Below are 27,661 nucleotides of genomic sequence, written 5' to 3' on the forward strand. Positions count from 1 at the left end.
GGTGGCTTTAAGACTTCCTTGAAAGGCAACCAGCACACACTCTGTCCCTGCTTTAATCCTTCCTCCTCCACACTGCTGCCTGGGATCCCCTGCTGCCGTTTCAGATGGTGAGTGAGGCCTGGTCTTGACAGCTGCTGAGCAGAGTCCAAGGACCTCGTGGAGGAGACCTGCTACACTGGGGCTCACCTGCCTCTCTCTGCACCTCCACATGAGTAATGAACTTCTTTGAGGCTTAACTGCTTACACTTGATGAAAGGACTCAAGTCTTATGGTCAGGATGATGGACCTGGTCTTCGATGGCTTCATCAAGCAGCTGGAGCTACCAAGATGGGCCACCTCTGGATTTCTTGCTACATGAAGAAAATAAAATGACTATTTGTTTTGACCACAATTGCCAGTTTCCTGTCACGTGCAGCTGAACACAATCCTGATATGCCTCCAGGGTGACAGTCCAGCTCATGACTTCTGTGTCTTCGTCAAATCATTAATAACATTTTGGTCAGATAAACAAAAAAAGCATAGTTCAAATAGCTAGCTAGTGGGAAGCAGCCACATAGCACAAGGAGATCAGCTCGGTGCTTTGTGACCACCTAGAGGGGTGGGATGGGGAGGGTGGGAAGGAGGGAGACGCAAGAGGGAAGAGATATGGGAACATATGTATACATATAGCTGATTCACTTTGTTATACGGCAGAAACTAACACACCATTGTAGAGCAATTATACTCTAATAAAGATGTTAAATTAAAAAAAAATTAAAGCAGAAAGGCAGAAAAAGCCAGCAACTGAATCTCCTGACATGAGACAAAAAAGGCGGCTGTTTGGGGTGGTACGTGGTGGCTGTCTTCACCTTTTCATCTGTACTTTGTTGTCCTGTTTCTTCCCACTCCCTTCCTTCCTCCCTCAAAGAAGTCTGGTAAGAGCTAAAGCTTTTACACATAAAAACCCACCAGTGTACCATCTGAAAGTAAGATCTAATCACTTGCTGGAGCTTCTTTTTTAACTAGTTTTTTCAATCTGTCATATGGCTTTTTATTTCACTTAAATATACTTGTAACTGGTTGACCAGGAGGTTGAACATGACTGCAGTTGAGTTAACAAGCAATCATAAAAAATGGAAAGCCCACCTTAATTATTAGCCAAATGCAAAAGCCACAGGTATTGCAAATCCAGTCATTAAAGTTTAAAAGGCATTCTCATACTATCCTGTGCTTTTCTCTTGATCCATTCACACCGTCTTCCACTTTGTCCCAAATGTTTTCACATTACCTTCTAGAACATTTCATGGACTGTGCCTTTTAAGTCCTGCCTTGACTGAAGCCAGGTTCCCTGAGAACACCACTTCCCTACAGGCCTCTCGGGCTCCAGCACAGCTGTCACACAGCAGGTTCGGTGGTAAAGCTGACATCCTCCTGGTCACTGATTCTCTATTCACCCCTGAGGACAAACCAGCATTCCATCGAGATTCAGGCCATTTGGCCATCTCTCCGTCTTCCCCTCCTTCTCACTGTCCACTCGCCTCCCAACTACTCCCCCTACTCACTGAGGATTTTAGCATGTGACTCAGGCTCCACCCCCAGGTCCTATCCTCATCCTAGTCATGTCAGTGTCCTGGACCTACTGGTCTCCCTACCTCCAGCCTTGCCCTCTCCAATCCATTCTCCCCACTACAGCCCGAGAGATACAAGAAAAATAAAAACCTATCATTTCTCCTGCTTCCAACCCTTCAATGGCTTCTCAACACCCTTAGGTTAAAACCCAATCTGCCTAATGCAAGTTACCACAACCTTCAAGACTGGGCCCCTGCTCACCTGGGCAGGCTCACCTCTTTCCCTTCCTAGACCCTGCCGTGGCCTCTCTTGCCTTCCACCTCCTGTATTCCCTGTGTTCCCGCTTTAGGTCTCGACCTAGATGTCACTTCTTCAGGGATGCACATCTATCCCACCCACTAGAAAACCCAGTCCAGATTGGTACATGTGCTCATAAGCACCTTGTATTTGCCCTCATACTGCCCTTATCTCACCGGATGAAAAGTGACTGCTTTCCTCTGTGTTTCCCAGAAGACAGCAGGGCCAGCAGGGCAGGGACCACCCCTGTCTCGTTCCACAGTAAGGTGTTCAGGGAACAGTCGTCAGATGAATTACTGAGAGCCTGGCTTTCACAAGGAGTAACCTCACTACGCAGTGCTATTGACCCTACTGGAAATCATTCTCAGTTCCTCAATAACAGAAATAAAGGTAATCTCTTTCTTTTTTAACAATGAAAATGGGCAGCCTTTCTATATGAGGTACGTATTAGTCTTTGAAGCACAGCCCATATGTCTTCTAACATCTAACACAGTACCTTACACACAGAATGAAATTAAACATTTGCTGAGTGTCAGACTTAACAAATTAATGAGCCAGCAAAGCAAAGCATATCAAAATCATGCATCTCCTGGGACAGTATTTACCCCTTATATGTATAGGCATTTTCAAACCAAGATATTTAGGATGTTACGAATTCTGATGACATTCAAAGAAGCTATTCACATTTAGTTACTAACACATTTGGTTTCAAAATAGTTAACTGATATTTTAGTAACATTTGCCTTCTTCTTTGCACTGATTTCCAACTAGTCACCAAATCTGGTAATTTTTCTTTTGCAACTTCTCTTCATCCCAGGCCTTACCCTTCCCACTGGCCCCAAGCCTAGTTTTGGCCCATCGGTGCCCAAGGCGGACTCTACCTGACTTCTGTCTCTACCCCTCCTCATACTACTAAGCTGCCTTCATAGCACCTTCCCAAGACATCTTAATAAAACCAGCCTCAACTCTCCACTATTGGATAAACAAATTTCACAGTCCTTCGCCTAACATTCAAAGCCCCTTACAATCTAATCTCAAACTACTACTCAAAAACGTTTTAATACTGTCATCAAAATTATATATGCACTTGGTGACAAGCAGTAATCCTCTTTCCCACCCTTTCCCACCCAGAGTCAACAAATTCTTAACTCGATTTCTAACGGTAACCCCTATTACTCTTACACTAATTTTGGACCTATTAATTTTGGATATAGCTAATGACTTCTTAATGAACATTTAGCTCATTTACCTCTTCCCTTCCAATATACATCAGATTTTTTTTAGTTCCTCTGTTGGTCATCATTACAACTTTAAGCAACAAACCCATACCTTTATTTCCCGTTCCATCAACTATAACCATTACCTTCTGACTTTGGGTCCCGAGCCCTTCCTTCAGCTCTTCTCTCAACCCATATTTTCAGACTTCCGATAAACACTGCCTTCGGTCGAACTGTCCCCTAGGCCATCTTTGGGACACTCAGTGCTCTTTCCCATACTGTTATATTCACTTCTCTCAATCCCATTCCTCCAGAATCCAGCTAATGGCTAGACTCCTCTGCCAAGGGGGAGCCTCACTGCCTTTCAGTACATAGTGGACCCTGAATTCCTGGGGCAGTTATTAGTTATTCTATCAACACAACTACCAATTATATATGCTATGCTATTTTATTTGCATTTGTATTTAACTTTTCGTGTGTGTAAGGCATGTTTTCCAAACAAGACTCTGAGGTTTCCATCTTAGCATTTCAGAGACTCTAGACACATGCTTATGGACTAGTACTAATACGAAAGCTTCTTATAAACCTCAAAAAGCTGAGATTCAAATTCTTAGTTCCCCAGTCTAGAAGATCAAATTACTTCACGACAGTCACAAAGGCCTGGACTACAACCAAATAAAACATCCAAAGGAAGCACACTTCTAAGTAAACACATGAACTTCACTAGGGAAGACACTCAAAATCCGAAGTGAAGTACAGGGTCTTTTCTCCAAAAGAGAAAAAGAAAGGCATAGCCATTTAAAAGACATTTCACTAGCTCCTTTGTCTTAATTACACTTAAGTAGCTGGGATTCCTCGATGAAGCTAAGGGCCGCCGAGGAGAAGCCCGGGGAAGCCGAGCTGCAGGGAAGTCCAGCAAGGGACTAGCCTGAGGCAGGACTGGGTTAAGAGCTCGCGACTCCTCCCCGCTCGGGGCCGTCTGCGAAGGAGTGGGAGGGGCAGGGAAGTCTCTAGGACATTTATCTTTCCCCAGCCGTTAGCCACGCGGGAACCTGGGGGGGGGGAGGGGCGTCTAGGAAGGGACGAGGTGCTCGGAGCTCGAGTGAAGCCTGGGGGTGGAGGGCTGCGTCCACCGAGGAGCCGAGGACGCTCATCGCCAGAACTGCGCAGGGGCCACCTGGCCGGGCGCCGGCCCGATTTCCAGGGCGAGGGGAGTTACCGAGCGGGCAGCTCCGGGCACAGCCAGGTCCCTGGAGTTACCCTAGGGAGAGGGTTGAGAAAGGTCGCGAGGGCCAAGGCTTCTGCGAGGGGCCACGGCGGTTGCGGAGTAGTTACCCGGGTGCCATTTCAGGGCCAGCTTCCGATAGGCCTTCTTGAGCTCCTCCTCGCTGGCGTCGCGCCGCACCCCCAGCGCCTCGTAGTGACACTCCATCGTCCGGCCGGGCGGGGGGCTCAGGCCGGGGCCCGGGGCGGGGCCGGTGGCCGGGCCCGGGCCGAAGTGGTGGTGGTGGCGCTGGTGGTTCTCTCCTGTGGCAGGAGCCCGGCGCCCGCACCGGGCCAGCCAGCGAGCGCGGCGGCAGCGACGGCGGCGCGGGGCGACGGCGGCGCGCGGCGGCGAAAGGCGGCGCCGGTTGCGGCACGCGGGAGCGCGGAGGGGGCGTTACCGGAGGCCGCGGCTCCGCATGGGCTGGGGGAGGACCCTGTTCCGGAAATAGCCGCGCAGGAGGGAGGCGGAGCCGCGGAGGGACGGAGGTGGGGCCTTAGGAGAACGGAGGCGGGGCCACGGGAGGCGGGGCCCCGGTGGGTGTTATTGTGAGGGACACAGAGGGCAGTCAGAGTGACACCAACTTGACAGCCGACCTGAGAGCTAAGATAGGAGTCTCATGGGATGATATTCTGGAAAACATCTTGTGGTTCTTTAACGTGAGCCCCAATTTTACAGATGAGGACGACACTCAGGTAAGTGGTTTGCTCAAGCCTCCCCAATCAGTGGCAGGATTCGGTTGGATCGAATCCAGGTTTTTTTAACTCTTCAGATATCTTCGGTTACCACTTAATGAGATCTCTAATATTGCTTGTCCTGACCAATGTGCATGAGAAATAAGAGTAGATGACTTAAACTGAAACAATTTAAGAGGAAGCATCAACACGTTTTGAAGTAACATAGTACTACATGTTTTACCACCAATGTGAATGAAATTGTGCTGGTCCACCCATCCATCACTCTTTAATCCTAACTTTTTGGCCTCTAAACCTACATTTCCAAGATTGGTTTACTTTAAGAATGAAGTTAAGGGAATTCCCTGACAGTCCAGTGGTTAGGACATGGCGCTTTCCCTGCCAAGGGCCGGGTTCCATCCTGGTCAGGGGAATAAGATCCCACAAGACCAGCGGGCCGCCAAAAAAAACCAAAAAATGCAGTTAAGAGATAGTATTTAACCAATAGGTTTTGGTTGATCTAACTGATACACTGTATAATGGGATGTAAGATCTGAACAACTGTTCCAAGCAATTTGATAAGGTGTCAAAATACTATCCTAATTGTCGTTAAAATGCCTCAGTATAGGGCTTCCCTGGTGGCACAGTAGTTAAGAGTCCTCCTACCAACGCAGGGAACACAGGTTCGAGCCCTGATCCAGGAAGATCCCACATGCCGTGGAGCAACTAAGCCCGTGTGCCACAACTACTGAGCCTGTGCTCCAGAGCCCGTGCTCTGCAACAGAGAAGCCACCGCAGTGAGAAGCCCACGCACCACAATGAAGAGTAGCCCCCACTCATTGCAACTAGAGAAAGCCCGCACACAGCAACAAAGACCGAACACAGCCAAAAATAAATAAAATTTTAAAAGAAATCCATCAGTACACCAGAATATTTCACTGTAATGTGGAATGTTTACATATATCAGCTGTTAGATGTAGGTTGTCTTTGTCAACCACGTATGGTTAGAGAGAAGGGCTGGCTCTGTTGCTAACAAATATCTATTGTACAGGGTTGGGTATCCAAAGTTTAGGAAGCTGTCCCTTTCTTCCTTAATACCCTGCCCCCTGCACAATCAAAACCAACCAACTCTAAACCTCATCAAGTTTCTAGGCACAACACTGTCCAACCCACTACTCAAAATTCATACTTGCCTCTTTTCCAAAGGAATATACTATATGGTCTTGGATTGTAAATTGGTAATAGGTAGGGATTGAGAAATTTGAGTGCAATGAAAAACAGGACCTTTCCCCATCTGAGAATGGAATTAGGGGAGGGGGGGTTGGACAAAAAGTGAAAAAACAAAGTACTTTTTTCTTCCTCCAACTCCATCTGGTTTTGCTACCTCTTTTTTTCCTCCTGAGGGAAAAAGGGATCTATTTTTACTTATAACATTGTATCAAAATTTAAAGATAATTACACTGCATATAAATTTCAGTCTAAAGAAAGATCTCACTAAACAGGCTGACTTCTAAATGAACATGGACTTGGGAGATGCGGAATTCTCATTCAAATGAGTTATCCATATAAATGATTATGAAAGGGAAATATACAGCTAATGTTCAGCCTATATTCTGTCACTTAAATAATGGCCTTTTTTCCCCTGCACTTAACCAGATTTGCCTTTCATTAGCCACATACAAGTATTGAATATTTCAAGTGAACCTCTGACTTGAATTACTTAAATTTCAAGTTTAAGTAGCTTAACTTATACCATTTCAAGATAAAGTAGCCTAATTATACACTCAAGAAGGCCTTTCTTAGCAGAAAATTAGGAAAAAGTGAAATGGAAAAACTGATCATTCTGCCTACACAGATCTAAAATAAAGACAAAATCAAAACCCAAGTGACAAACTAGGAAAGATGCCTAGAAAAACCTCACTATATAAGAGCCCTTACAAATTCATGTAACTACCACACAAAACACCAGTCACAAAAGAAAACCCAGTACATAGCCAAAACACAGTATTCATTTTTTTACCTATCAAATTGACAAAGATTATCTCAGCAAGGGTGTAAGGAAATGAACACTAACCTCTGGTGAGGTACAATATTTAGGGGAACAGGTTCATAATTTTTGACCAGAGTTCTTATAGGAAACCACAAATATTGTACAAAATACCTGTAGAAAGTTTGCTGCAAGCACCTATACCAGAAAAAGATAAAATTGAAATACTCAAATATCCAACAAGGGACTGCTTAGATAGGCGTGACAGAGTGGAATACTATGGAATTACTAATCACGCTGCAGAAAAAGACAGGAGAAAATGATTAGCATGAAATTAGTGGGTGACAAAATACCACATGCATGACCCCTATCCCTGGCCACTTGCATCCAGAATCTTGTCTTTCCATTACTAATCGACTTCCAGGGTAGTAAGCCCAGTGCTCTCTTTACTTCAAGTAAAGTTCTTTCTTAACAGGAGAAATTCAAATCTTCTGGTGCCCTCTTAACAACTGTCCTGTTTTTCTTTCTTTTACTGTTAATTTGATAAGTAATTTACAGGCACTGCTTCTAAATTAAATTTGTAATCTACAAAAAGCTTTCAACACATATAAACTCTTTGATTTGCAAAACCTTTGTTTTTTTTTTTTTTTTTTTGTGGTATGTGGGCCTCTCACTGCTCTCGTTGCGGAGCACAGGCTCCGGACGCGCAGGCTCAGCGGCCATGGCTCACAGGCCCAGCCGCTCCGCGGCATGTGGGATCTTCCCGGACCGGGGCACGAACCCGTGCCCCCTGCATCGGCAGGCGGACTCTCAACCACTGCACCACCAGGGAAGCCCAAAACCTAAGTATTTTTAGCATACATTTTCAAGGTAAGAAAACAAGATGAGAGGTTGGCTTTTCCGGGGCCTCACTGATTTGTGACTCAGGGACTCAAACCTCAGTAAGATGTTTTCCCTTCTAGCAGTCTACCCCAACTTTACCATCTGAAACTATGCTCTCAAAGTGCCTAATGCTCTTTTACATGTAATAATGATCCAATAAATCTGTTTGAATTTCAGCTTTGCTAAACTCAAAATTTTAATCCAAGAGAGCAGGCCTAAACCTTAATTGTGCTAAGTTTTTAATAATAAAAACAAGCTTTGAAAAGAAAAACAGAAATTAAGTGATGAGTTCTGGTGATATTTTATTTAGAAAAAAATAGGACCCGCCCCCCTGAAGCCACAAAATCTTAATTTTTCTCTTTTAAATGTCACACTAATTAGATATAAGGTTGTCCCAAATAATAAAAGTATTTTTACACATTGAACATAAAATAAATATAAAACAAATGAGAACAAATTAGTTATCCATTGATTCATTTTGCATTCCCACTGTTCATCTTCTGTTTCATTTTCCTTTGCCTTTTATAAATCCTTTTCTTTCTTGCTTTCAAATCGACTTTTGGCTCTGGTTTTACCCACTGTATTTCTATCGGCTTTTCCTCAGCTGGTATAACAAAAACATCTGCAGTGGGATCATGGGGAAGAATAGTCTTTGGTTCTTTCTTTCTCAGCTTCTGCACGTCTTTCACTTGCTGTTTCTCTCTGTATTTTGCAGCTGTGATGGATCTTATGACACGCCGATGCTAGAAACAAAAAAATATTAAAGGTGCTTTTGAAATAAAAATAAACATTTTATACACGGCAAAGACATTAACTTATGAACCCTACTTCCCTTCACCCTGTGTCATCAAAAAAAAAAGCAATTTGTAAGACTGTACGCAGCAAAAACCAAATTCAGTTTCACAGTTAACACAACAGTTACTTGACAGAATTATTTTGGCCCAAGAGTTCTGGGACATAAAGGACCACTGAACAAAAACAGCTTACCATGTTTGGTGACTGGTAGTGAGGATTTTCATACAAAGTTGGTCCTCCAAAACTTCCCTGGAAAATCTTTATGAGATTTAACACAAAACGGGGTCCTATTTCTACAAGAGCAGCATCTTCTTCTATGATCTTTAATAAAAAGGAAACATTTCATTTTGGTTTGGATATACTACTCCTCCTAAAATGTATACAGGCTATATCCTCATTACAAATGTGCCTAAAAGAACTGATAACCAATGAAGTTAAGGTGGAAGTGAAACTTGGCAAGTGCCAAATCATCAATACTTTCTGAAATACATTACTGGTTACAGGTAGTTGTCATAGGAAAATATAAATGCTTTTTCAGTGTGTTTTTAAAATTGAGTCACTTCAATTTGGTCTGTATCTTGCTTCTCACAACGCGTGTCTTCTTGAAAAATTGTGGTTAAATGAATATTTAAAACTGCAACCATGGGCTTCCCTGGTGACAGTGGTTGAGGGTCCGCCTGCCGATGCAGGGGACACGGGTTCGTGCCCCAGTCTGGGAAGATCCCACATGCCGTGGAGCGGCTGGGCCCGTGAGCCATGGCCGCTGAGCCTGCACGTCCAGAGCCTGTGCTCCGCAACGGGAAAGGCCACAACAGTGAGAGCCCGCGTACCACAAAAAAAATAAATAAAAAATTTTAAAAAACTGCAACCATTATAACAAAATGGATTAAAGCACCCTATGGAGCACCCTTTCAAAATTTAAATCAACCCCTAAATTGTTTTTATACATTTAATTCAAATTAGATTAAAAGGTAGATAAAAAGACGTTGGCAGAATTTATTTTTGAATGGTTACTGACTGTGGAATTAAGAGACAACTTCTGAACTACAAATATTACTATAGTTGGTTAAGGTATGCCTGCCCTCAGGGGTTACGAAGGGGATATGTTTAACTCACACTGCAAAGTATCCAATGTAACAACAACATGCAGAAAAGAGCCCAGTTTACTTCATAAGCTGTCTGAAATTTTGCCTTGCTGCTCTCTTCCACCTCTCCACAGATTTCCAGAATCACCTCTCCTCCTGGATGAATCACTGTATGACTCATCTAATAGTTCTCACTGAATGCTTTCTACAGGGGTTATGTTTTTCAAAGTCTTAAACCCCACCTCACCCCTGGTAGATTCTAACGTCTTGGAAGAGAAACTTATATTTTACTCAATATATAGTGGCTTGTTAGAAAATCCATACACCATATTAGCTGATAGCCATGAACGTAAGTTATGAGATAAAGGTTATTTACTACAAGTCTGTGGGGAAAAGAAAACGATGTAAACGAAAAGAAAAGAATTTATCATTTGCATTTTCCATGTCTATAAAAACAATATATCCTAATTTATTTCAAAGTATAATTAAAAGTTAATTAAAGCTAACCTGAAAGTTCCGAAACCATATCCTATTATCCAAAATAGTGAACGTAAACACATGGTCCACAAATGGTTGACTTTTGGGATGATACCGTGGTGTACTAAAGATCTAGTGGGAAAAAGGACACATTAGTTCTGTATTCTGTGACATACCATGTGTGCTTCAGATAGCTAAGTTAAAAGGAAGACACTCATTTAGAATATTTTACTAAAAATAGTTTCTAGTAAAGATATTTACCTGAATTAAGAGTTCTTTTAACAAAGCAAAATGTGGTAATTCATCAAAAGCCTATAAAAATAGAGTGAACATATTACTTGACAACATTAGTTTTGTTTAAAATTGTTTGTGTTTTTATATTAACTAAACTGAATTATACAACTATATCCACCAAAAAACAACCATGCACAGTAAGAAAATTAGACCTCATACACTAAATGAGAAACTTACAGGATCAAAAGACAAGAGGGGCCGAGAACCTTTCAAACAGTTTCCAGTCATCTTTAGCTCAGCTAGGGTATGAACTAGAAAAATTACATCAGCAACAAAAATAGTTATAACTTTGGCACGATTATCCCAAAAGATTATTTTCAATTTTCTCACAAAAACTTAAATTGAGTCAACTTACTATTTTGAACAAGGAATTTAGCAGATGGTCCGTGAGGTGAATTTGAAAGCCTAAAAAATATAAAAGCTTTTTCAACTAATTAAAATTTAGAACGTAGTAAAAGCTTACTACCAATTCAGTTTAAAAGACACCATAATGTGCTAATAATATTCACATATTCTCTAATCTTATTTAATACATTCTCTTACCACATATAGAGATCTTGTTTTTTCTTAGCTTCGAAATAGATACATTTATTGCAGTTTTTCATTTCACAAACCTAAACGGGGCAAAGTATAGAAAAATGAAGTGGATAATAAAAATAAGATCTGAAGTAATTCAAGGCAATGAATATTTAGATGCCTTCAAAAATACTTAAGCAGGTTAATAGGCTACAAAGGTCTAAATCGAGGTAAATTTATTCATGGAAACGTTTAAAGTTCCTCTTAGGTGTTCTGTCCAAGATAAACTGTGCTCTGCCCACCTCTTTGGTGGAAGCAGCTACTCTTTCTGGCCTAGCATTTTTACTGGCCTCCCTTGGGGAACCTCTTCTTCTGACCATGGTCCTGTGTACAAACTACAAAGATTTAAAACAAATGTCCCAGGGATAAAGCACATTACAATTAGCCTCACCAACTGTAGAAAAATACAGTCCTTACAGAACCAAAAATCATCCTTTATAATGGTTACTTTGATTTTTAACTCTCTAGCTTTTCGATTTTAAGCTCAAGAAATTTGTTTTTTCTTCCTCATCTGTACTACCATTCTGTGATTTGGTTCTGTAAAATCACTAAGGAGCTGGCGAAAGGCAAGTATACAAAACCCATTTCAAGCTGAATTAAACTTCAACATCTCAAGGATTTACAAAGTCACAATTGAGAAATATACAAAAGGAATGAAGTCCTATATTATTGTAGTGTTCATAAACTAATACATATACACTACCTGAGGCTTAAAGAATTCTTCAGTCCAATGCTTTTGTTCCTTACTGGTCTTACAATAAACACATCTACACACTAAGTTGTGAGCTTTAGTTGCTGGCAACCCATATCCTGTTTATTTCTCCTATCTTCACTTGAAATTATACTACTTGTTTACGGCCTGTCTCCTCCATTAGAATGTAAGCTCCATGATGATAGGGGCGTTTTTTTAAACACTGTTTCTATAATGCCATGATGGAGCAGCACTTCAAAAATTTGTGCTAAATAAATAACAGAGGCATTTCTAATAGCTAAAGAGAGTTATCTTAAAACAATTCTAAGTTTTAAAAGAAAATCTGCTCTAAAAACGCAAGTTTACTCTTCAACAATACTTTGAAAATTTAACATATTACTAGTTTGTAATATCTTAAGAGCAAATATCACATGCACCGCTTTTAAAACTGGCAAAATACTTTTCAATGAGTTTTAAAAAATATTTAATGGGCTTTTTATTTACGTTGATAATTTTTATGAGTACCTGCTATGAATTTAGCACTGTACTAGACATAATGAGAAAAAAAAAGAATGATTTAATCCTTGTCCTCAGGAAATTTCAGTATGCTTGTTGAGAGAAGACAAATATAAGAATGATCAAGAAATTATATACTGAAGCACTAAACTGTGTGAAATAGACAATGAGTACTATAAAAATTTAAAAGGCAGATAAAGTTCATAAAATTTGCGTATCTTATACAAAACAACTTAAAAGTCACTGAATAACTGACTTATTTTCTAAATGAACTATTTCTAGTGTTCCAAATATTGTGTTCCTAAATACAATGTTGCTAGAATATTTTACTTTAATTAATTTCTAAAATTACCTCGTTAATCACAAATAACTTATCTTTACGATCCATTTTAGTATCTATAAAAAGAAAAACAGGTTAAGTAAACAAAAAATTTCAAAGCTACTTCAATCAAATCACACATACTTTCTAGGAAATTAAATATTAAGTATTTTTTATAATCTTCAGTTTAAATGAGATTTTATTAATCTTCAAAATGATTAGACCTGAAAACACATGACCTCTTTAAAAATCTTGTTCTTTTGAAATATAAACAAGAGTGATTAAAAATAGTCCTCAAGAATTATCAAGCTCTAAGCAGTGTCTCTTACTTGTGTACAGACATACCTCAGAGATGCTGCCAGTTCAGTTCCAGACTACCGTAACAAAGCGAATATCGCAATAAAGCGAGTCACACAAATTTTTTTGGTTTCCCAGTGCATATAAATGTTACGTTTATACCATACTGTAGTCTGTTAAGTGTACAATAGCATTATGTCTAAAAGAACAATGTACATACCTTAATTTAAAAGTATTTTAGTGCTAAAAAATGCTAACCATGAAAAAGTTTGAAATATTCCAAGAATTACCAAAATGTGACACAGACACAAAGTTAGCAAATAAATGCCACTGAAAAAATGGCACCAAGAAACTCGCTCGACGCAGGGTTGCCACAAACCTTCAAATGGGGGAAAAAATTGCAATAAAGCGAAGCGCAATAAAAAGAGGTATGCCTGAATTCTATGAATCCCTTTCAAAAATGGGAAAATTCTCACAAACCACATTTAGAGCTCATAAATTAAAATTCTCTCATTAGTTTCAGAGACCTGAAGATGTAACAGCAGACCTCAGTTTGAGAAACACTGGTCTAAAGAACTAAGTTATTACCTAGAATTAAAACCAAAAGCACCTCCCAACACAGGCACAAAAACACCTGCATGAGGGCGCTATCACAGTTATAAACTCCAAACTAGATGTTCTTCATTTGCCTGTAAGATACCCCGTTACTAAAAAGAAAGCTTGGCACTTAGGAGCAGACTGAGTCCCAACTTGAAGGTGCTTGAAATCCTACTCCTGGCCCATTAAGTTTTTTAATAAAAAGTTATTTTAAATACAGAAAGCAATACATGGCAGTCCCAAATCATTTGGAAGGACAAACCAGCTCATGACCTCTGAGAACATTACACTGAAGGCATTCCTGGACCTTTAAGAAATGTTTTGCTAGTTGGGATCTGTTTAAGAAAGGAAAGAGAATGTTTAATGAATTTTGCAAAGAATTTCTAACAAAATATTAATTGGAAAAATCTTGGCACTGAACAGATACACTTCTGAGAAGTCATGGTTCTTTACCTGACATGCTGAATGAACAAAGTGTGACTCAAAGTGAAAACATATAAACAGGCAAGTTTACAAATACAAAATTTTAAAGTATGTGATATAAAGGTACCTGCTTTAGAATGAGGCATCAACATTCTCAAGTCTTGCATTAAATGTCTTGTTCTGAAATTTATTCCTCTAGAAGAAAAGATGAGAATCCGTTCCTTATTTTTCCACTTGCCCTAAAGAAAAAAAAGTGAGATGAATTTTAACATCTCATAATGAGTCTACCTTGTTTGTTTGTTTACAGATAAAGCTTCCAAGTAGCAAGCCAAACAATCTTTAATTCAGAATCTCTGTAGCACTGACCCCAGCTGCTACCCAGAAATCTCCTTGGCTTCCCTTCTTTTTATTTTTTTTCTTCAATCTCTCCAATTCCTCCTCCTGACTCTAAAGATCCTTTCTTAGCCCTTTTTTGTTTCTGATCTCTCCAGGACAGAGTTCTCATAATCATTCTCACAGCTTTGATTGTCAACTAACTCTACAGAAAGGTAAGGAACTCTTTCTAGCCCTAATAATCCAAGTATTTGGCTTACCTCAAATTCAACTCTAGAATACCAACCCTTAAAATCCGGTAAATTTCTTTGCTATTTATTTTTCTGATGATGTCACCATCATTTCAGTCCCCCACACTTTGACTCTTCCATCTGCCCTTGTTCTCTCATATCATAAGCACTAGTAAATGCTATCAATCTCTCTTTGCAACAACTTAGTCCTCTCCTAGTGATACTGCCTTCAAGCTTCAGATTCTTAATCTCAGATCAATTGCAAATCTTCTAAATGCTGGTCTTTCCAGCCAGAAGCTCCTCCAACAGACAAGGCAGACTACCGCCTACATGCTCCAATCACATCTTTACCTTCCAGGGTTTTCTAAACAAAGTCCAAAATGATACAGCTTTAACACTGGATTCTAAAATACACCTATATTTCTACCTTACTATTGCCCCAAATAAACCCTACACTTTAGCCAATTTGGCTGTACTTTTTAAACTGTCAGCATTTCGTCCACTTCAACACCTTTGATTAGTTTTTTTTTCTCTCTCTCACTCTCTCCCTCTTATATTGTTCCCTCTCATTTTTGAATATCGGAATTTTGCCCTTACCTTGGGATCCAGCTCAAAGGCTAAATCCTTCATGATCCCTTACCTGGTTATCCTAAAGTAATCTTTATTTCTTGCACTTCAGTAATATTTTTTATATTGTGACTCAGATCATAGCTACTATCATATTTCTTTCTAGCTCTTAAAGTGAAGAGTGAGAACACTAACATTTACAGAAAATCTACAAGTTCAGCTTATTCTTCACAAAAAGTAAATCACATTTTCTTGCTCTTAATTTACAGGTGAGTGAAGAGTTCGAAACGTCCCTGATAATTAATATCAGGGCTAGAATTCAAGCTCATCTTTCATTACTAAAAGCTAACTCCTTTCCCAGTGCTTGCAACTCCACCACAAAGGGTCATTGATCTATCACTCACTACGTGGTAGACAGAGGTTTACGCTAAGTTTGGGAGCGGGGGAGACAGAAATTAATAAATCAAACACAATTCTTGTCTCCACAGTATCTGATCTAGCTTACGGGGCCCTCAGTTGACTGAAAGTTAAGTCCAACAACTTGTGTTCATCTTCTTTTGAATAAAAACCATCAACTCATATGAGTTCTTAGTTTTCTTCTAAACTCCAACATGTTAGGAGGAAGTGGTCATGTTCTAGTTTTGCAATCCCAAAGCAGGGGAAACCTAACTTCTTACGTGCCTGCCACGTTAAAACTCTGTCGAATATACGTAAAGGTCATACTATCTACTCCAGTTTTCGTTACCCCTTTAGAGTTAAAGATCAAACAAGTCAAAATCATAATCCCAAAGGAGAGCAACTTTTAAACGACCACATAACAAGCTTCAGGATCCCTAACTGACTGCAGCTCAATATGGCAGAATGTGGAATTCTGGAAGGTATTCACTGGAATTCATCACTGGAAGGGATATACTCGAGAGCGAGGAACAACTCTAGGGAAAAAGTACTATCCTTCAACAACAACAAAAAATGGAGTAACTGGAAGACCAAACACTGTTAACTGAGTCCCCGTAAGTCGCTTCCAGTGAGCCGGGTAAGAGCTCAGAAGTCGGCCCTGTTGCTCAGCCCGCAGCCTCCGAGACTGCAGCCACGTGCACGAGGGTTAAATGTAAACGCTGTAGGGGGTCCCGCCGGGACACACGGGACCGAGCTCCCGAAACACTCCTGCAACTCGGAAACCCGCAGAGCCATCATGTGGTAACCAATCCCAACGAAGGCGCGTGAAACCACGGCCGTAGAGCCTCCCCTACCTTGCAAACCGGGCCTGGGATACGATCTCTCTCTGCCTCCGCCGCCTCCTCTGCTACGTCGCTCGGCTTAGCAGGCGTCTTAGCATCTTTTTCGTTTCTTTTTAGCTTTTTCGCCTGAAACGCCGGGCCTCCACGCCGTTTCCTCTTGGCCACCGCCATGTTGCTCCCCGCCTTCACTCTAGGCCTTTCTTCCGGCTCGGCCGCTCGCTCCGCTTTCCCATCTCTATGGTCCCGAGGCTCAGCCTCGGCCGTCCTCCTCCTGCTCTATGGTGCCTCCTTCCCGTCTCTATGGTACGGCTCGCTCGGCTCTCTAGGCCTCGTATATCTCTGTGGTGACGGTGGCCGAGCTGGCCGAGCCATCTGAAAAGAGTGGCGGGAGCCTCTCCACTTCTTCCCCGGTTTTCCGGGAGCTGCGTCCTGGCCCGGCGCAAAGGTAAGGTTTGGGTGCTCGGGATCCCGAGACTAGTAAGCGGGTGCCGTGGGCTGGTGAGCCGCGCTGTCTAGGACTCTTCGAGGACCTTCCGAGGACTCAAGCCCGCCCCTCTATCGCCTGTTGTGTTAGGAGTAAGGTTGGAGGTGCGGGACACCTCAAAACCGACCCTGGGGATACGTAGCCCCAGTTTGGTTGAAGCTGGCCCCGAATGACCGTGTTAGTTGGCCTATTTTTATCCTTCGTAACTTTTCGTGTGTTACTGTCTCCTTAGTAAGGACGACGAAACCGTAGCTTACAGACAGTAATTTCCCCCCAAATTAGAAACAGTTAAGTGGCAGAGAGGTGGGTTCAATCCCTGCTCCGCCGAGTTCAACGTCTAGATCTCTTACACTCAGCTCAGCGCCGGTTGAAATCGCCGGCCTCGTCAGCACTGACGCGGAGTTTTATCTGTCGCATCTCCTCAGGTGTTTTGTGACCCCGCGGGAGCGGGTGTTGGCACCTGGAGCATCCCTCGGGGCCGAATGCGTCGTGGACCATGCCCCTCCTAACCCAGCCGATCCCAGATGAGAATGATTACAGCTTAGTGGCTAGCCTTGACAACGTCAGGAATCTCTCCACTATCTTGAAGGCCATTCATTTCCGAGAACATGCCACGTGTTTCGCTACTAAAAATGGAATCAAGGTTACAGTGGAAAACGCAAAGTGTGTGCAAGCAAATGCTTTTATTCAGGTATGGAAGTAGGCACCTTTAAGCCTGTGACATATGATATTCTTCACCCAGCTCACTGAATTCCGAGGGTCTTAATAGATATCATTTTAGTTAGAGAACAAAATATCATTATTTGAATTATTTTTCTCTTCTGGTAACAAATTCTTTCCCCATCGTGTTTTACAGAGATAATGGTTAATAATAATAATGTCTGAAATATATTAAGCTAAACTATAGGCGAGCACTTTTCTGAGTGTTTTATATGCTGCCAACAGTCCCGCAGCTGGCAAGTGGCATAGTTGGGATGAGAACCCAGAACATTTGTTTCCATAGTATATGCTCTTTTGCACTACCTTCCTATTATTAATTTTTTTCCTTGTAGTGGTTATAATCTATTTGTTCTTACAAAGTAATATTTTATGGTTCAGATAGGATTTCAGATTTACTTCAGCATTTTTTTTAGAACACCTAAGTGCACAGTATGACCTCAGGTACAGAGGGATAAATAAGACATGGTTCCTGTTCTCAAAAGAAATTGAAAACCAGTATGACTCGTGCGGTGTCTAATTGGCTGTTTTCCAAATGACCTTCGCCAAACTGATGGGCACAAAATGGAGACAAGGGAGAGTCATGTGGAGGATAGTTTAGCTCCAAGAAGCTAGATGAAGGACCTTTCATAAAGTTTCGCACGGGACTGAAATCAGTTACACCTTCAACTGTTGAGTAGCAGTATTCTAATGGATCACAATTGAAAAAGTTTAAGATGTTTTGATTGATAATCAGATATTATTTTCATGGGGTTAGCACAATATTGTTATTTTAAAAACATATAAAGTGAAATCTAGAACCTTATATGTGAGTTTTCATTCTTTAATATATATACATTTTCACATTTACTTTTTTTCATAGGCTGGAATATTTCAAGAGTTTAGAGTTCAAGAAGAGTCTGTTACTTTTCGAATTAATTTAAACATCCTTTTAGACTGTTTATCTATTTTTGGATCAAGCCCTATGCCAGGTGAACTATTTTATTATCATTATAACAACATAAAAGAATTATATAGAATGCTCAGAAAAATACAGGCAAAGTTATTAGAATATAAGTAATATAAACATTTGTTTAGAAAATTAATTGCCAATTTATTTTTCATTTGCCACAATCATGGATTCTGATTTTTCACAGTGTTAATAGAAAGTATGCTTACGGTTCTTTTCATATTTGCAAAAATATTTACATTCATCTTTTTTTAATTTATGAAGATTTTAGGATTTTAAATTTGAACTAATCAAAAGAAGACTTTGAACATGTCTTAAATATCTTTAACATTGAGAAATATGTTTTAATTACTTCTTTTTTCTAACTTGTCTAGAATTACAGTTAGTGGCAGAAAAAATAGATACCAATTGTCCTGACTCCCAGTTTACTGTGTTCGAAATTTGCTTTTTATCTTTAATCCCTGTTTATAAATTATGTTTATTTTCTTAAATGCTTTCCTTTAAAATATTTATATATTTTTAGGAATAGTGAATTTGGTTGCTCTAGATATAAAACAACAAGGAATCCCTAGAAGAATGATTTTTTATTTTATAGGAAAGGAATCTGGATATTTGCTAGGGAAAATTCAGTTATGGTCTTCTAGAAAATATATTTTAATTTTGTAATGACAATTCCATTATTATTGGAATTGGTTAAAATTATATTTTCTAATGCAGTGTTCCCCAGCTAGTTTTCCATAAAAGCATCTGCCTTCCCCGATTCCTCACCCAGTTCTCCACCCAGTAAGGAAAAGGAACTAGAGTGTCCTGTCATATTCCTCCTCCTCTCTAGTGGTTTGCACGCGTAAAACCCTAACCACCAGTAACCATCCTTTTTCTCCCAGTTAGACCTTAAAATTTGAGGAAATGTAAAGACTATCTCCCAACAGAAAAAGTTGGAAGGGTCCTTATCACAGTGAATACACTGATGTTATAGTAAGACAATATCAAAGATATCCATCGTTGCACAAATTGAACGTTCACTAATAGCATAGCCTATTTCACAACAGTTATTACATGAAGTATTGGACCATATAGATTCTCCATCCTGAAGTTGTATATAATCAACTATTTCTGAGGTGTTTTTTGGCAACCTGGAAAACGATTTCAAAGAGTTACATTACATTTTGTTCCCAATTTTTTACAGTTATTTTTGGAATTGTCTACAGACAGCTATCATCAGGGAAGATGTGATCCCTTCTTATAATGATATACATACATATATGCTAGAAATGGACAGGATAAGATATTCTTGAGGAGTTTTAGGCATCATTTGAGTAGAAGCTGAACCCAGAGCTCAAAAGCTAAGCCCCAAGTATGATTTGTTTCCATTGCAGGGACTTTAACTGCACTTAGGATGTGTTACCAAGGTTATGGTTACCCTTTGATGCTATTTCTGGAAGAAGGAGGAGTGGTGACAGTCTGTAAAATCAACACTCAGGAGCCCGAGGAGACTCTGGATTTTGATTTCTGCAGCACCAATGTCATTAATAAAATTATTCTGCAGTCAGAGGGACTCCGTGAAGCATTTTCCGAATTGGATATGACAAGTGAGGTCCTACAGATCACCATGTCTCCAGATAAACCTTATTTCAGGTACTTGAAAGCAGTACAGTTATAGTTAATGTAGTTTACTCCATCTCCCTACTTACACATTTGCTTAGGATGCAGAATTTTTATTATCCAGGTTACTAGAATTTTCAGAACTTTAGAAAGCTTTTACTCTTACTTCATACTTTTTTAGGTCAAGACACTAGGAAGACCCAGGAAGATTAACTCACTATTTAAAGCTTCATAGGTAGTGTTGGTTTCTAGAAGAGTAGTCCAGTCTCCTAGTTCATAACCTAGTGGTCTTTTCATTGCTGTACTACTTAACTGTTGTAGATAGGTTGCATCGTGAGGAAAATTGGGCTTAAACTTTTGGAAAAGGTGTTTGTAGTATACGGCATCTCTTTTTCTTTCAAGTTAGTACAGGATGCAAAAGGAAATAGGTGTTTTCTATACATGGTTCATTCACTAAGTATCTATTGATCACCTACTGTGTGCATATTTGCCTTATTAAGCACTACAGGAAGGAACAGCTTAAAATCAAGGTGACAAGGATATATGTGAAACAGCTCAGAGGGGACAAAATTACATGCCATTAAGTTCCAAAATAATAAATACTTAGGGAACCAGCACTTAGGCAGGAATGGTCAAGGTGAGCTTCCTAAGAGAGCGCAATTTTCATCAGGAATACAGTGTCAAAAACTATCAAGCTGCTTCCCATGTTTTGACCCAACAAATTATGAAATGGCCAAACTCTTTTCATGATTAGAATCAATTTAGAGAGAGAATTTAAATGTCTTCTCTTTTGAAATATTTCAGAATATTAAAGAGTAAAGGAGTTAAATACATATAGTATGAGAGGTGTAATTGTTCTTTTTGTATCTACTTTAGAAGAACTGCAGGCCTTTCTCATAGGTTAGGCAGTTAAAAATTTGGCTCAAGATTGGTTAAAATGTTAATCAAAATGGAAATCAGTGGAACCCTACTTAAGCAGTGATATGAATTAAAACTCCAGGCACTTAAACAGAGTATTCCAGAGGCTCCCCATCTAAATGATCTCTCAGCATGAGTAACTAGATGGATCATGATATCTTTCATCTCCCATATAGGAAATTATTTGATGGTGGGGAACTGGAAGTTGAAATATTTTTTTTTTGGATACGTTGAACTTGAGCCTGTGACACTAGGGAGTAGTTGGATATATAGATCTAGAGCTCAGGAGATCAGTCTAGACTGGAAATTTAGATTTGGGAACCATCAGCGTGGCTGGGCATGGACAACATAGCTGAGAGAAAGAGGTGACGTTAGAAGAGAGAAAAGGTGGATCCTGAGGAAAGCCAGCACCTAGGTCTTTATCGCTGTGCTCACATAGTGCTCATCCACATGTTAACGCCAAAGCAAATGATCAGTAAGTTCATGCAGATTAAGTAAACTGCTGATATTAGCAAGCAAAGAAAACCATAAAACAGCCTGAAGAACAGTCTGGGATACAGAAAAGCCCTAATTGCTTGGTGGGGCAGTAGAGACAGGGAACAGGACCCCAGGCTTGCAGCTGATGAAGATCAGGGTCTTCTGTCACTCCTCAGCTCTCTCCTGTTATATGGTTCTGATTTCAGGAGGAGGAAAGGACAATATCAGAGTAGAATTCGGGTAATGAAATTGAGGCAAACCCCTATGGATTCCTTTTGTGACTGGTTTTTTTCAAAGCCATTTATTAGTGGCTAGCTCTCCTGTACTCCCACAGCATCCTACAGGAATCTTTATTATGTACTTGTTATAGTGTCTTGTCACCAGGTGTTTACATACCTGTTTCACTCACGAGAATGAGCTTCTTAAGGGAGTGTTTTCTTATTTGGATCCTAATGTGGCTTATTGTTGGACCAATGAATAAATGAGTTGCTCATTTTCTACTATAGGTTATCTACTTTTGGGAATGCAGGAAGCTCCCACCTTGACTATCCCAAAGATTCTGATTTGATGGAATCATTTCACTGTAATCAGACCCAGGTCAACAGGTCAGTTCTTAATATAGAGGTTGCCATTGGTGATGAAGGTGAGGTTAAATACCACATTTCTATTAAATAATTTTTTTAAAACTTTCAATGTGTAGATAAAAGTATAGCATTAAGAAAAATAAATAGTAGGTTGCTGGGTTTACTTGGGGATTTTGGATTGCAATAGTGGATGAAATTTTTAAAATGAAGAGAAAATACTTGCAAATTGGACAAGTATTTGATTTTATTCTTATATTTGCTACTTGGTAGTTCTTGGTTAATTTTTGTCCTTTACTTGGAATTATGAGCACTGCTTTAAGTGTGTCCAAATAACAGCTTTTTATTTATTTTTCTACAGATACAAGATTTCTTTACTGAAACCCTCTACAAAGGCATTAGTCCTATCTTGTAAGGTATCTATTCGAACAGATAACCGAGGATTCCTCTCATTACAGTATATGATTAGAAATGAAGATGGACAAATATGTTTTGTGGAATATTACTGCTGTCCTGATGAAGAAGTTCCTGAATCTTAGTCTTAAGTATGGCAATCCACTGTGCTATTTATGTACACATTCATGATTGGTCATGTTCTCATTCTGAGTGTAGCACTCTCCGTGATTTCTTATTGGATTTTCTAAGGGAAAGAAGCATGGAAGAGATAGAAGCTAAGTCCCTGCCCCCTAATAGTTGCTGTATATTTTATAAGTAATGTTTTCACGTAGTCACAGATTATCCAGTACTGGACTAGCCTGTGGTTCTGTCTTTTGAACTCATGGGAATCGTTAATGAGCCAAGATGAGTAAGTTTTATGTTTTATTCTACTTAAGCAGGACATTCCAAGAGTCTAAAAATTTAAAGTTTGGTGAAGCCATATCTGAAATGTTCTTTTATTTATTTACTGTTAGAAAAAGCAGTGGCATACGGGCATCGCTCCCTATTTGGAATTCTGGATAATCTGTCTTAAAGCAATGGTTCTCAGAGTGTTGTGCCTAGATCACCTGGAAACTTGTCGGTAACTCTGGGGGTGGGCCAGCAATCTGTAGCTTAATAAGCTTCCCACCAGGAGATTCTGACAAGTGCTCAAGTTTGAGAATCACTGTTTTAAAGGATACTTTTTTAAAAATAGTCTTTAATTGCATTGAAGTGACTGCTTTTAACTGTGATTTCTTCACAAATGTTCTGAAGTTTAGGCTTCGTCAGACAAGTCTGAATAATTATATGATTTATTTTTCAAGTGTACATTTTGAAGACATCTGTGAACAGGCTATAAAACAGTCTTCAGAGTTACAGATTTTCATATTGTTCTGAAAACTGTTCAGTGTAGTAAGTACTTATTAGATACCTTCTATTTGCCTATAAGAGTTTCTCAATCAAACCAAGGTGTACAAAACCATTTATTAAGTGATTTTATACTTTCGTAGGTAGTTTTCAATGAAATAATTTTTGTGGTATGTAGGTTAAGAAAACATAACACTAAATTATGTAACTTGTTTTCTATTAGAAAAAGTATATAACTAAAATGAAGTTTCTGCACCATGTGACAACAGCTCAGTGTCTCTCAGTGGCCAGGCACTTTTGGCCTTTGGAGAGTGTTTCAGCAAAGCACTTCAGGGAAAAGCTCCTCCAGAACGTTATGTAGGCACTGCTTCCAGGCACGTGTACAGTTTGTGCAATTCTGGGTGTCTAGTCCAGGGCAAGTACCTGATAACTAATAAATCTTCCAGGCAATCTCAGGGTGCCCAGCTGGTACAAAAGAAGTTGGAGTTTTGTAAAGTATAGTATATGTTTGAGAAGGAAATGATTAAATCTACTAAATGTCCAAATATTTTTTTGTCTGGATAAACACAAAATCAAAACAAGTCTAAAACATAATTATGAAAATATTTAATCAGTAAACATTTCAAGGACTACAGTTTTCCTTTAAATTTAAAATAGGGCAGTTGTTTTTTCATTGGCATGTCTAGTACCTAGAACAGTACCTAGGATGCAATAATATTTGTTAGATGAAAGAACCCCCACTTTCAGATTATTAGTCACTATTTAATTCCATTATTTCGGTTTGAATTTATTTTGACCTAATGTATTTTTTTCAAGTTGAGCCTATAAAGAATTTAAAACATGTATCGACTTAATAAGACTTTTTTGCACATTTAAGACTATTATTTTAGCCGCACGTATCTTGAGTTATTTAGAATTCAGAAACTAATGAATTTAATTCTTTCTAAATCACCCTGACATCAAGGTGTGACTTAATAAAGAATTTTTTTTATGCGCACTCTATTTGTCTAGTTTAACTTTGTTCAAGTTCCTATGAAAGACCACTAGGGGGAGCACTTCCTCAGGCAGAGCAGGATGCTTTGGTGACTACAAATTCAGTTCATGTGTCACACACATATAGAAGACTGTAATCTTATTTTTAAGATTATCTTTGCCTGTTTGAAGTTTATCTCATATTCTTTCCAGTAAAATTGTGCTTACCAGGAATAGGTAGGTAATATTTTTTCCGTTTTTTAATTCATTTATTCCCTACTTGATGATGATGTGTTTCCACCTAGAATGAATGATTCAAAACAATAAAAATAAAATGATTTGTTAAATTCTATTCTAATAAAAATAAGTCTTGTAACATAATCATTTTTACAAGAAGCCACAGAATTTCTGTGGTGCTATTGAGTAGTCCTGCTAAGAATTAGTTACAGTTGCTGAAAGGGCAGCATTTGGCGTTCCCTATAGCTTAGGGTGAGGGGTTTTCAGAACAGTGTAGACTCCCTTCTCCCCTTCCTGTCTTCACACTGCTGGCCCTTGTCCCCACGTGAAACAAAAGCTGTTGGGTCCTGAGAAATTAGGGAAATTGTATAGTATTTTCTCTTTTCCCAAGTATGTATTAGTAGTGTTTTTATCCACGTGTCAGGCTACATGCACCCCTGTGCCAGGCAGTTGGCAGCTGTACCGTGCGTTTCTCACTCCAGCAGTGGACAGCTCGTGCTCTAATCAGAAATGCCACAGGCGGCTGTTACACGTGTTTCTGGCATTCATATCTTAGTCATGGCCAGAAGTTTTGGTAATTAGCAGAGTAAATATTTGAAGTAGGTTTCCTTTTGGAAATTAATAGCTCATTGATCAGTATAATAGCTAATAGTAGTGGCTCTCATTGGTAAAACTAGAGGTATTCAGGATATGTGAACTAAATTATTTCAGAGTAGTTCCCCATCCTTGCATGGAAAGGATACAAGAATCTAGTGGGGCCTGTAGCCTGTACCCTTAGGCCTGGTGTATAAGGCTTGACCCCCCTAAATGGTCTTACTTCCTGCCATTTTGTCCAAAGATTTCTGGTTGCTTGTTGCTGAATGGATTAGGACAATCCCATCTCTGGAATATTGTCAGGTTTGCCTTAAGTGGACCTTTCATGGAAGGTAGTGGGTAAACTGCTGAAACAGAGAAGTAAGGCTTCACTGAGCTTATGAAACAGGTTGCATAAACTCTTTGCATGCTTGCTAATGAACGTTTATTAAAATTTGTATGTGGGACAGTTGATCTGGGCTTGATTTTTTTTTTCCTACCTTATCTACCTCAAATTTCAGTGGCCAGTAGCTAATTTAAAAGAATGTAAAAGTTGTACATGACCTTATCGACTGGGTCAGCTCGAAACATCGGGTGTTTGATTGGACTGTTACCCAGATTGCTGCTTCCCACTGAATGAGCTTAGAAAGTAGTTTAGTTCTCATCTACAGTCTGCCAAGAGTGAGACTTTGTAGTGAGTTGTGTTGTGTTGAACATTTCCAATGTGGTTTCTTAAGACTTAGGGATTTCACAAAATAGTAAAATTTTAAAACTTTTGGAACCAAAATAGGTGACAACTTTCTATTTTGTCAGATATGAGGATATTAAAACTATAACTACCATTCATTATTACTACCATTTCATAAAACATTTTAAAGTCAAAGTCTCAGAGAGTGGACAGTTAGCAATTTTACACTGTCAATAAAGAAAAACTGGAAATATGACAAATAATTTCAAATGAAACAAGAGGGTTACACCATAACATTTTATTTTACAGTGCTACACTTCGTGCTCTTGTTTTCTGGATATAGGTTTGTCAGTTTGGAGATGATAAGACTTTGGGGTCTCACGAAATAGTAAAATTTTAAAAATTTTAGTGCCACCCAAAAACGGAGTCTGAATGGCCACTTCTTTCTGATAATTCGTTTTTATCACAGTTAATGTTGAAAATCCATTTTTAACTGGATATGTGAAAATGGAAGCAACTCTTCTGAGGCTGCCTTAGTCAATTCAGAGTATTCTGGGCAAGAACAGCAGCAGTCCCATCTCCAGACAGGGCTAAAATCTGCAGTGACCGACTAGGTGACCAGTTCATAAGCACTGCAGAGAAGGTCAATGGCATATAGGTGCTTTCAGCCAGGGCCGCAACCTGAGACCTCAGTCCTGAGTGCCAAGCGTAAAGCATTCTGGGAATCAGCTGAGGGAGAGTGGCTGCAGCCAGGAAGGAGAGGAAGCCTAGCAGTCCAAGGGCAAGCCACTGGATTAACTGGTGTGTGTGTGTACTCCTGCCACAGCAGAACACTGCTCACTGCTAATACCTTGGGTACTGGCTGATTATTAGGATGTACACACTGGACAAATGGCTGAAATGAAAATATACTTTCTTAAATGAAGAACCAAGATGTGGCTCTAGCAGCACTGAGTGAGTGATAGAGATGCTGTCAGAGACAAATTCGGATCCCCAAAGACACAGGTGTTTGAGCTCTATTCAATCAGCTCAGGTAACTGAGGAGCGATGAAAAGGGGAAAATAAAAGCTTTTTATAATATAAACTTGAATCTGACTTCTCCTTTGTCCCTGGGTATACAAAGGAATATGATTGGAGATTGCCTGTTTCCTAGATATACACTTGTTCAGGGGCTTAGGATTTTTTTTAACAACCTTGGTGAGCATTCCTTTCCTAAAACGAGCCTTTTTAATCCAGTTTGGTGGGGGCAGCATAGTGGGATGGAAAGAGTAATCATCTGTGATTCAGGAAGTCTGCTTTATAATCACCAGATTGACCTTGAACAAATCAATTTTTCGTATCCCTGGTTTTTTCATTTATAAGAATCAAAATGGCCTTTCTGACTTCAGTAAACCGGATCAGGCCAGTGTTTCAGAAGATCAAATATTTCCTCACAAAGCAGTTTTAATGACCTCAAACAGGTTATGGCTAAAAATTCTTACAAATGGTATATTTAAATGTTTGCCAATAAACTGTAATACTTAGGTATTGCAGAATTTTCTTAAAAAGGACTGAAAAGAATGAAAGTAGAGTTAGAAAAAGGGAAATGGAAGGTAATAGGAGTCCTAGTGACATGAAAAACTAACTTAAAGCATGTGTCTAAAGATTTCTTCTCCCAAGTTACAGGTTCCTGGTTTCTAATGGCTCTTGGGTGCTTTACCTGTAATGCTAAGTGGATTTTTTTTTCCCAGAGTCCTTTGTTCTGCTTTTGATCTGCCACTGCTCTCAGTGTTGGTAAATATATTTTGTGGTCCAGAATTTTTTTTATTAATGTTGGCTTTATTGTTGGCTATCTTGTGTAGAGGTTTTCTCTTTACTGTTAACAGAAGACCT

General features: G+C 39.6%; 4 protein-coding genes and 1 long non-coding RNA gene across 8 annotated transcripts in view; 2 read left to right on the forward strand and 3 right to left on the reverse strand.

Moving 5' to 3' along the window:
- The window catches only part of DNAJC21 (DnaJ heat shock protein family (Hsp40) member C21), a 32,001-nt gene extending 27,294 nt beyond the window's left edge, over window positions 1-4,707 (reverse strand). For 2 of the 3 annotated variants that reach the window (XM_049708008.1, XM_049708006.1), the window contains exon 1: window positions 4,398-4,707. In XM_049708008.1, coding sequence (XP_049563965.1) covers window positions 4,398-4,494 — 97 coding nt within the window. In that variant the 5' untranslated portion in view covers window positions 4,495-4,707. The remainder of the gene's footprint in view (window positions 1-4,397) is intronic. The other variant, XM_049708009.1, reaches the window with a different exon arrangement.
- The window catches only part of TTC23L (tetratricopeptide repeat domain 23 like), a 130,802-nt gene that overhangs the window by 44,782 nt on the left and 58,359 nt on the right, over window positions 1-27,661 (reverse strand). The gene's annotated exons all lie outside the window — the stretch shown is intronic.
- Window positions 8,155-16,478, reverse strand: BRIX1 (biogenesis of ribosomes BRX1). The gene is made up of 10 exons (XM_004266013.4): window positions 16,320-16,478; window positions 14,067-14,178; window positions 12,656-12,699; window positions 11,064-11,134; window positions 10,876-10,925; window positions 10,698-10,771; window positions 10,488-10,538; window positions 10,257-10,358; window positions 8,857-8,985; window positions 8,155-8,612 (listed from the first exon to the last, which is right to left on the reverse strand). The coding sequence occupies exons 1-10, from the start codon at window positions 16,476-16,478 to the stop codon at window positions 8,343-8,345; spliced, it is 1,062 nt and encodes a 353-aa protein (XP_004266061.1). The 3' UTR covers window positions 8,155-8,342.
- LOC125964003 (uncharacterized) overlaps window positions 9,186-27,661 on the forward strand; it is a 223,063-nt gene continuing 204,587 nt past the window's right edge. Inside the window, exon 1 of the long non-coding RNA XR_007476457.1 lies at window positions 9,186-9,328. This is a non-coding gene — a long non-coding RNA (uncharacterized LOC125964003). The remainder of the gene's footprint in view (window positions 9,329-27,661) is intronic.
- RAD1 (RAD1 checkpoint DNA exonuclease) lies at window positions 16,615-24,316 on the forward strand. Of its 2 annotated transcripts, none has more exons than XM_004266014.4 (6): window positions 16,615-16,752; window positions 17,217-17,482; window positions 18,371-18,479; window positions 19,834-20,092; window positions 21,961-22,059; window positions 22,397-24,316. In XM_004266014.4, the coding sequence occupies exons 2-6, from the start codon at window positions 17,288-17,290 to the stop codon at window positions 22,572-22,574; spliced, it is 840 nt and encodes a 279-aa protein (XP_004266062.1). In that variant the 5' UTR covers window positions 16,615-16,752; window positions 17,217-17,287; the 3' UTR covers window positions 22,575-24,316. The 2 variants fall into 2 exon arrangements, with proteins under 2 accessions (XP_004266062.1, XP_033277180.1); XM_033421289.2 differs by having other exon boundaries at window positions 21,961-22,097; window positions 22,397-22,566.

The sequence above is a fragment of the Orcinus orca genome, chromosome 3 (assembly GCF_937001465.1).
Source record: "Orcinus orca chromosome 3, mOrcOrc1.1, whole genome shotgun sequence".
Taxonomy (NCBI): Eukaryota; Metazoa; Chordata; class Mammalia; order Artiodactyla; family Delphinidae; genus Orcinus; species Orcinus orca.